Below are 10,971 nucleotides of genomic sequence, written 5' to 3'. Positions count from 1 at the left end.
CATGGGGAAAATGCTTGTGGAAAGTGCAATTTCTCTTGATGAGCACCGTATTTTACTTTTGTACATCAATCTCAGTGACACCCTTATGGACAGAATCCTCCTAAAGAATCCTAATAAAATGTGCACATTGTAATACAAAGAAGTACAGTTATTGTATATCATATAGAGCTCCTTCTTATGTAGGGGGGGGGGGGGGGTCACCAGATTCTCTGTTGGATAGGAAAAGGAAAGTGAAACCTAACATACTCCAAGTAGACACTATATAATGGGCTACTACAGGGACATGAGGGGGAGGGGGGGGGGGGTCAAAGTTCTTATCAGTTTATAAGGACGTCTGTACGCACATACTGATTGTAATTACATTGTTTCATATATTTAGTCAATACATATGTTACTTTGTATCAGTGAAAATTAATTTATAGGTGAGAGAGAAGAAAAGAGATAGAGAAGGGAAGGCAATGAAAGAGAAGGGAAGGGAATTTTTAGATAGATAGATAGATAGATAGATAGATAGATAGATAGATAGATAGATAGATAGATAGATAGATAGATAGATAGATAGATAGATAGATAGATAGATAGATAGATAGATAGATAGATAGATAGATAGATAGATAGATAGATAGATAGATAGATAGAAAGAAAACATTGTCAAGGGTGACAACGATGTTATCCACATGTCGGAATACATTTTCTTTGAAAATATTGTAGTAAAGATCTGATGGTTCTGGTTGGATTGTATATATTTTAAACAAGCAGATTCATCACAACATTGTGAGCCTTCATTAACTTGCCGATTGGGAGTAGGTCGCAAATGGCTTAGGATGAAATCTGTACACTCTGATACATTTATATAAGTTTATTGAAGGATTGTGAGGATTCTCCTGTGCATATTGATCTGTTACATTGTATCACAGCAATCCCACTGGTCAGGAACACCGGGAAGACCCCGATCTACCTACTCATTACAGGACACACAATTGTACAATCAACGATTGGACGATATTTACCTCCTCCTTCGATTTCTCCTTGTCTTTGTTCCCTTTTCGATCCACCCTGAGAACACACAAAGAGTTAGGATTCCTCCAATCTGTGTCATGGATATCACTCATCAGAGCCCACACTTCATAGAACTTACCGGTTCTGGTCAAAGAACTCGATGGATAAACTGATGATCTCATCGTCTGTGATGATCCTTTTGTCTTCATCTGCCACCTCCCCCCGGTCCTCATTGGAGCCATTTGACGCTAATTGAACAGAAAGAATGTCACTACAGAAAACTCATAAAGTCATATATATATATATATATATATATATATATATACACACACACACATACATACATACATACATACATACATACACACATATATATATATATATATATATATATATATATATATATATATATATATATATATATATAATTAACCTGCAACGTTGTGCTACCGAGAAGTCAGGAGTTTTGAACAGAAATCGGTTGTGCAAATCATTAGGCATTGTATCAGCGTTGCGAGTGAACATTGCAGCACATGGTAACATTAATCCAAGTGTTTCATATCCAAGACATTTTATCTTTAGCTGGCCATACATTATATAATCTGATCACACAATCTTAGTACAGGCTCCTTCAGATTTATCAGAACCATGCATGTGATAGAAGGACACACCTGAACAAACCATTATTTTTATGTTAAGGCAGTCAGGTCCTTGCACTACATACTTGCTAGTAGATCTAAAGAAGATTGTATATAGTGTAGGCCACATGATCCGACTACACCAAGCACAGTATGAAATACAATACAATACAATCAATACGGATCTGCACCAGATCTCCTTTGTGCTTCCAGAACAAATATAACAGCTTGCCAAAAAAAGTGCAGAAGAAGGAATGTATCAACCACAGGGAGGAATGGGGGGAGGCCATAAAGAGGACCTGTCCTGTTTAAGTAAAGGGTGGCCGACTCACCAGCTGCAGTAGGATGATCTGCATAAAAATCTCTGCGACGTTTCATTTCATCTACAAGAGAGCAGAGGTGGCTTTAGTGTGGCCGGCTCGTGTCTGAAGGAAATCCACACCAATAAATCGATATTTCATACTTACTTTTGAAAAGTCCTGGCACCAGCTTGTACACAATGTCTTGGAGGGTTTTGTCTGCCCTGCAAGGAGACAGAAGCGAGGAACAGGCTTAGTGGCTGGACAAATGATAGGACTTTGACCAAGGCTGCCTAAGGAACATGGGACAATGGAGCCTGAGACATCCTCAACAGAAACACAACCTTCATCAAACCAAGGCACAGTGCCAACCTACCTGATATTCAGCAGGGGTCTGGTCTTGTGCACCTGGACATCACAAATGGGGCAATACTTGCTGGTCTCCAGATAATGCACAATGCACGTTTTACAGACTGTACAAACAAATCCAAGAGAGGTGGTTGGTTACTGACAGGAAGAGAAGTATGCAAAGCAAAAATAAAAAAGGCAATGCAAACAATAACACACACACACATCACTAAGACTATGGTGGAGTGCCACAAGACCTCTCTTAGAATCCTGAAAAGTAGTTACCTCTTATAAAAAAAAAAAAAAAAAGTTTAACATGTCATGTGTTTTGCATGGCTTGGCTAACTGGTGTTAAATGAGAAATACATTATTCTTTAATATTTTAAGGAAATGATCAATAAAATGCCACATAATTTAGCAGTTATTTGGGTTGATTTACTAAAGCAGTACAGGCTGTTCAGGGGGCTGGTAATGTAAAGCTGTGTTCACCATGAATATCCAATTTATGTGTGGGATATTATACAGGATTCCTATCTAGCATGTGACTGGGCTGTCATCAGTGAACACTTCTCTTAATTTGCCCATATGCCTTGTGAGCTGCTCTCTTCCTTTAATATATATATATATATAAAAAAAAAATATATATATATATATATATATATATATATATATATATATATATATATATATATATATATATATATATATATATATATATATATATATGACACAGACAGACATACAGAACAGACAATGTAAGATACCAACAAATACACAAATAGCATCCATATATACACACATTTAAGATATATAGAGGGTCACAAATATACCTATGTAGCAATCCATAGAGATAGATGGGCACTTAATACAGATATGTACCAAGAATACCTAAACATATTTAAATGCAAGGGACAAGTCTTGTCCAAAACTAAATATAGCAAAGATATGTACAATGAAAATTGGGGAAAATTTACAATTAGAGACTATTCATTTGTCAAAGGGCATAAGTAACCATTCACTTAGTATAGTGATTAAAGTAATGCTTTGTTCAATTCAAACATCTATGCATGTATAACAGAACTAGAAAAATAAATACACACACAAAAATTAAAATTGCTTGTATGTTTAGAGGATCAAAATGAATGCAGCTTCACTTGAATCAGTATGCTAAGTGAGAATTATTTTGCAAAGTGAACATACTTTAAACTTTCCAAAGAGAACATGTATTTTGTTAAGTAAAATCTCTACTGTTTTAGTTATGGGGATTGTTCCCCATGACAAAGCCCCCATCTAGAGAACTGCACATATACAGCTGTGCCTAACGAAAAATATTTACAGGCTATCCTTCTCCTCTATTAAAACACATTAGAATAAACGAGCCAATAATTATTACAGCGGTCCTACAAGTACAGATAGTCAATGGGACAGTAAGGAAAAGACTTCTAGCCTCTTCCAATTTTTAAACTGGTAGCACTTCTATCATTTTTAAAAATGGGGATCACAAAGGTCACATATTTTGTAACAAATACATGATCTCCTCTACAGATTTGATTTCCTAAAGCAGTACATTTTTCAGATGTCCCATTGAAGGTGTATTCATATAACAGTGGGAATTTATATTGCTCTGCCCAGGACGCAGTGTTCTGTGTGGTCACACCTTCAGAGAAAAGTACCGATTTAGTAAAGCACCAACTAAAATCCATCATCCATCTCTCTACAATCTCCAGATTTTTATATTCAGGGGGACCCAGGCCATAAATAGCAGCAGAACCAGACTTGAGATAATTCATTGCAAAGAGTGCAATAGCGACGCAACCACCAGAGCAATGTAGATTGGGGAAGATGCCCACAGCAGAGTCCTCTGAGCTGGCAATTTCTACATTCCCCCTGCTCTGATAATCCATCTCTTACTTACAAGAATGAAGACACTCGATGATGGTCGTAGCGTCTATGAAGTATCCCCCGCAGAGAACACACATCAGATGGGGGTTCAGCTCCGTGATTTTGATCCTGGTCGTCCGATGCATGATTGCTCGTTGGAAAGGCTTTCTTTCTCTCTCAATCCCTGCAAGAAACACAGCCAGTAATTCACAGATGGCCCCCATGTATCAAAGCACTGAGAGAGGCTTTTCTTAACAAATCGCAGACATTGAAAATGAACAGTATACCCTGCAAGCTAACCATACGATTATAATTCTCACCTGCCACACACATCCCGACATAGAGTATGCAATGAGACCTTTCACAGCCATACTATGAAAACAGAACTGCTGCTACAGAAAATGAATGAGTCATCATTGTACCACATATGGATTTACATCATGGTCTGTAATCAGACAAGATGGGCTTGGTTTACTAAAGGAAAATCGACAGTGGGGGTTATTTAGTGCAAACTCTGGTGCAACCCTGCTTATAAACCAATCAGCTTCCCGGTTGTATTGCCAGAGTTTAATTGAACAAGCCAAAGTAAAAAGCTGATTGTCTATCATCCAGATTTTGCACTGTCTGGTTTTAGTAAATCAACCCCCAGTGTATCTATAATGATCACCTATTTACAATTATCTAAAAGTAACATATCTATAATGATCAATTTCACAATTCTCTAAATGTAACTTTGTATTTATAATGAACATTGTACATCCATAATAACATTGGGGTGCTCCAGGTTTAGTAAATTTACCTCTGGGCTTTTTGCAAGTGCTGTTGCACCCTATAAATGCATTGTTCCAAATAATCTTAATAAATGAGGTAAATCTTCACTTTGCAAAAGAATACCCAATCACATGCAAGGGGAAAAACAGCAATTTGCTTGCACGTGATTGGGTGTTGGAAGTCAGCTGATCTTCTCATTTCTAAGCTATGGAGCAAATTCCCTTGCAAAGTACACAGCCTATTTGCCTTTAGTAAATCAACCCCTTTAGCTTCCAAGGATGCCGAAGCACAAATAAATCGCCCCAATTAGGCAAACTAGAAAGCAATGGGTACCCCAGAAATGGTTTTCTGCCCCCCAGCAAGCTGGAGGACGATGGCACCCGGGGTAGAATGGGTAGGGGAACGTAAAGGTGGGATGCAGACCTACACAGGGGGGTCGGGAATGGTCTACCCACTGGGAGCTGCCAGCTAGACTATATTCACGATGAAAGGAGCACATTACAGTGTGCTGGTGCCCAAGCTGCAATCCTTCCGTTACTATGGCAACCTACACTTACACTTGGCATCCTGCCACCGCCTGGAGATGGGGAGGAAACCCAGGCATGGAGTCAAACAGAGGTGCTGTGGGGGGGGGGGGGGGTCATATACCTGCAGAGGGGGAGGGCACGGTCATTTAACTCTTTCCATCTGCCCGCTGTGCAAATAGCAAATCTGAATCGCCCCCTAGTCAGAACCACCCAGATCATTCCCTGGGATCACCTAGGAGGCAGCAGGCTGCGAAAAGGCAATACAAACGCTGCAAACTAGATCCACATGTGCGATCAGTAGATCCCCAAATAAGCGTAGGCCAATGGTTGGAGCAGCACGGGCTTAATAAATGAACTCAGCTCCTAAATCTGGAGAAATCGGGGGAGGGAAAGCAGAGACCTTTCCAGGAATACACGAAGAGATCCAGAGAAACAAACCCATCACACAGAGATCTGAAGTGCAGGGGGCGGGTGTGGGGGGCGAGCAGGAGAGGGGAAGGAGCAGAAAACTAAGAGGCGCCCAGTACAGTTCAGGGAACAGACAAAGAGCTGAGAGGGAGGGAAGGAAGGAGAGAGCCGGGGTCACACACACTGCCTCCACCCTCCTTCTAAACACCAGCAACAGGGGGGACCCTACTTCTGGGAGTACCTCTTAACACCCTCCCTAACACCCTCCTTCTAAACACCAGCAACAGGGGGGACCCTACTTCTGGGAGTACCTCCTAACACCCTCCTTCTAAACACCAGCAACAGGGGGGACCCTACTTCTGGGAGTACCTCCTAACACCCTCCTTCTAAACACCAGCAACATGGGGGACCCTACTTCTTGGAGTACCTTCTAACACCCTCCTTCTAAACACCAGCAACAGTGGGACCCTATCTGGGAGTACCTCCTAACACCCTCCTTCTAAACACCAGCAACATGGGGGACCCTACTTCTTGGAGTACCTCCTAACACCCTCCTTCTAAACACCAGCAACAGGGGGGACCCTACTTCTGGGAGTACCTCCTAACACCCTCCTTCTAAACACCGGCAACAGGGGGGACCCTACTTCTGGGAGTACCTCCTAACACCCTCCTTCTAAACACCAGCAACAAGGGGGACCCTACTTCTGGGAGTACCTCCTAACACCCTCCTTCTAAACACCAGCAATAGGGGGGACCCTACTTCTGGGAGTACCTCCTGACACCCTCCTTCTAAACACCAGCAACAGGGGGGACCCTACTTCTGGGAGTACCTCCTAACACCCTCCTTCTAAACACCAGCAACAGGGGGGACCCTACCTCTGGGAGTACCTCCTAACACCCTCCTTCTAAACACCAGCAACAGGGGGGACCCTACCTCTGGGAGTACCTCCTAACACCCTCCTTCTAAACACCAGCAACAGGGGGGACCCTACTTCTGGGAGTACCTCCTAACACCCTCCTTCTAAACACAAGCAACAGGGGGGACCCTACCTCTGGGAGTACCTCCTAGCACTCCTAAACACTAGGAACAGGGGAATCCTACTTCTGGCAGTACCTCCTAGAACCCTCCTTCTACACACTAGGAACAGGGGAATCCTACTTCTGGGAGTACCTCCAAGCACCCTCCTTCTACACACTAGGAACTGGTAGGACCCTACTTCTGGGAGTACCTCCTAGCACCCTTCTTCTAAACACCAGAACGAGGGGGGGTCTTACTTCTGGGAGTACCTCCTAGCACCCTCCTTCTACACAGTAGGAACAGGGGGATCTTACTTCTGGGAGTACCTCCAAGCACCCCCCCCCCCTTCTACACACCAGGAACAGGGGGTGATCCTTCTTCTGTGAGTAGCCCCCCAGCACCATCCTGCTTGGTTATTTTATTTTATCCTGGATGACACCAATGAATTTGTATGCACCTCCTCCCAGAAAAAAAAAAAAAAAATCTACAGCAGCAAAAATAAAAAGTGGTATAGTCCTTGAAATGTGCTGAACCCCCTCCTATGTATTTACACAAGCTGACAGGGGCAGCTGTGAATGAAGAGAACATAGCGACCCCCCAACAAGGGACAGCCGGCTATTTCCGACTTTACCACAGCCCAGGTGGGCGATACTTGTAGGAGACAAATAAATAAAAACACATTCACCTCCGATGGGCTATAAATGTGCTGACCCCCGAATGTACACTACACCTGACCACTGCACCTCACAGGGAGGGGGGGAGCTCTGGACAGCTGTGAATGAAGAGTACATAGGGAACCCCCCCCCCTCAAAAAAAGGGGACTGCCGGCTATTACCGGCTCCACTACAGCCCAGGGGGTCGATACTTGAAGACGACAAATAAATAAAAAACACATTTAAATCTGATGAGCAGCAGAACTGGAACGATCAGAAATGGTGTGATCTGCTTGGGGCAAACGAATTTTTTTTATTTTACAAAAGTGTACTGGAAGTCCTAAGGATCAGAGAGCTAAATTCGCAAGAGATTCGCAAGTGACATAGCAAAAGTCGGGAGATAAAAGGCTCAGGAGAAGGGCTAGGAGGAGAAGATACATTTTATATGAGGACAGCTTAAAGGGAAAAATAAAATGTATTTTATAATAAATATATATAGTATGCACATGTTCAGTTCACACAGTCCATGAACTGGAGGAGATCACTGATGAACAGCTTAGACAAACAACCCATCCTAGGAAATGTTGGTTATGCTTTCAATTTTCGGCCGGGTTCAAGTACAAGCTTGTCCACCATCTACATGGCACATTCACCCTCCACATCTCAACCACAAAAAAAAGATGCCAACTCTGCCAATCTTCAAACTACCAGAGTAGCTCCAAGTAGACCACCAGAGCCTGGTGACACAAATGGGACAAATAAGACCAAACAAGGTCCAAATGTCCCAAAGACAACTATGGAAGCCAGCTATAAAATTAAGAAAATGTCTCGCTTTTCCTTAATGCCAACTACATAACTCCAAATGCCAAGAAAACTTTCCAAGATCAAGGAATTTACCAACAGGGTCTAATTAGACAGTACAATACACCATTATATCCTGTATTCCTCTAATTGTACGTCACACACAAGGAATCCCCGCACAATGTATGAATTTATCCCACCTAGACACAACAATTGGGGGGTTTAACTGACACTCCAACTACTGCTCCGAGGCATTTGTGGATTATTATTTTCTGAAACTAGTTACAGAGAAGCCAATGGATTTATCTCATCTGATCTGTCAAATTTCCTCCTATCCTAAAGATAGTGATCACCCTAATCTGACTATTAGAAGGTGATCTGGGCATTGTCATTATTCACAAGGGATCCTATTTAGGAACAATCTGAGAACCTTTCCAAGGGAATACTCACATTTACAGATCAGATCTGTACAGAAGATCAAAAGCAGTAATAAACGTATGAGAGCATTTATTACAATGTAATCCCAGAGAAGATAGAAATGAAATGTAACAAGGAAGACTTGGAATGAAACCTTTGTTACGGGCCTGTCAGTAAGGAAAGAGGGAGTGTGGGGAAAAGCAGGAAGCCAGTACTCTATAAATCTGTTAAGGCTATATTGGGTTAATGTGCAGAGAGTTACAGAGCCATGAAATATATCACTGACATACAAACAGAGCTTCCACATCTATTGTCAGCCATGAATCCTGCTATAGAAAATGGCACGGCTAGTTTATGAAGCAATATTCCAGAGCTCCCAGGCTGCATATTTACAGATAAGAAAGGATTGCATTTAATAAATTGAACAGGAAGGGGAAAAAATGCAGAAGACCACCCCTGATACATACAGAGTGGCATTTTTGTAACAAGTCTTTAGAGGTCTGCCCTCTTGTTCAGCAATGCTTGGACCAAGAAAATGGGGTAGACTTGGAAACATTGTGCTTAATTAAATAATAAATATGTACAGTGCTCAGATGTTACATGGGAACCAACACAACTACAATCACATGAGGACAGAGTGGGAGCAAAGTTATAAGCATGGTCTGAAGTCCCCACTTATTCCTAAAGCATTATTCTCAGCACCCGACAAATACAAGTGAGCAACTTCAAGCATGAGCCAGTGGAAGCATTTATCTAAAAAAAATACCAACAACAGCTGAAACAGTGTTTTCCCCTCCAGCTCCCTGCCAGGGATCGCTCCTCCAGCCCTCCTGTTCCTTTATGGGTCATTATGCAAAGTATATGGAAACATGGCAGGGTGACCACACGGTAACCCCACCGGCACTCTGGGCTTGGTCACAGTTTTTTTTTTTTTCCCTTGAATTTTTTTTTTTTTTTTATCTGCTGGAAGATTTCTTCAAGGGCTCTCATGGTGTAGTGGAACAGGGAAGGCCAGTGAGCTGCTCTGGCAAATGTGATTTACTGTCACAAGCAAAGAACCCCTTAGCAGCAGCAGAGCTGAACCAAGCAATAAGCTCTCGCACAAAGGAGGAGGATGCACATGAAATGACAACTGTACACCAAATATTAAACAAATCAGCACAGGGGTGTCCTCCTATTGCTCCCTCTTTTAACTGCAATACAAACAAAGCATGCTATCCATATATATATATATATATATATATATATATATATATTTATATATTGGTTTACACACACAAAATACAACATTTGCATACAATTTGCTTTGTCACTGAATGGGCAACGCAGCAGCAAAAAATAAATAAAGCCCCTGGGGTGGCACACTGACCTATGCATGGGGGCTACATGGCTTTATCTAGGCAGATGGCACATTATGACCACACTGGCACCACCAGCCCCATTCCCTGCCATGCCAGGCTAGCCCTACTACCAAGGCAAAGGGGGGAGAGGGGTACAGCTGGCAAAGTGGGGTGTAAAAAGTCTGACATGGAGCAAGGGGGAGGGGGCAGGCTGACATGTAACAGAAGAGGTGGGGGCTTGAATATATAGGGAGGGAGATCACCAGGGCTCAGATTGGGCAGCCCAGAAGATGGCACCTCTGTTCGCTCACGTGCTCGCTTCCACAGTCACCAACCTCAGCACCCCCACATCTACCTGTGTTACCCACCCCCCCCCCTTTACCAAATTCCAGAATCCGCACCCCACCCCCCTCACTCCCCCCTCCTCTTTATTTACGTACAGCAGACAAACACCCCCCCTCTCTTCCCCCCTCCCCTCCGCCAGATCCCCACCCCCACCCAGGAGGGTGCACATACCGTGGGGTGCCGATCGGGGTGGCTGCTTGCTGCTGCTGCTGGGGGGTCCGGGGACAATGCAGTGTCGGGTAGGGGGGGGGGGGCGCTCAGCGGATGAGCAGCAGCCCAGGGGCGGCCATCTTGAGCCGATCTGCAGACGCTGTCAGTGCGGGCACTGCGTTCATTTCCCCCCCTTCTCCAGGCCAGCCAGGGGTGGGAGATCTCCTCCTTCCCCCTCCTCCTCCTCCGGCTCTTCCTCCGGACCGGACCGCCGCTCCCGCCTCTTCTATTGCCCGGATCCGGGGGCTGATTACACCATCCTCAGCGCTTTTGTCTTTTTTTTTTTTTTTTTCTTGCTTGCTGCTGCCTGCACCGG

At 43.4% G+C, this 10,971-nt stretch overlaps 1 protein-coding gene across 1 annotated transcript in view; it reads right to left on the bottom strand.

Moving 5' to 3' along the window:
- Positions 1-10,971, bottom strand: part of BMI1 (BMI1 proto-oncogene, polycomb ring finger) — a 16,066-nt gene extending 5,095 nt beyond the window's left edge. The window contains exons 1-7 of the mRNA XM_082259367.1: positions 10,617-10,971; positions 4,200-4,349; positions 2,313-2,409; positions 2,105-2,160; positions 1,970-2,020; positions 1,139-1,247; positions 1,011-1,056 (exon numbers count right to left, since the gene is read on the bottom strand). Coding sequence (XP_082115493.1) covers positions 1,011-1,056; positions 1,139-1,247; positions 1,970-2,020; positions 2,105-2,160; positions 2,313-2,409; positions 4,200-4,311 — 471 coding nt within the window. The 5' untranslated portion in view covers positions 4,312-4,349; positions 10,617-10,971. The remainder of the gene's footprint in view (positions 1-1,010; positions 1,057-1,138; positions 1,248-1,969; positions 2,021-2,104; positions 2,161-2,312; positions 2,410-4,199; positions 4,350-10,616) is intronic.

This window comes from Pelophylax lessonae, assembly GCF_965119305.1.
Source record: "Pelophylax lessonae genome assembly, chromosome: 5".
Classification (NCBI taxonomy): Eukaryota; Metazoa; Chordata; class Amphibia; order Anura; family Ranidae; genus Pelophylax; species Pelophylax lessonae.
The sequence above is the reverse complement of the archived record's forward strand: the minus strand, read 5'-3'. Positions and strand labels throughout refer to the sequence as shown.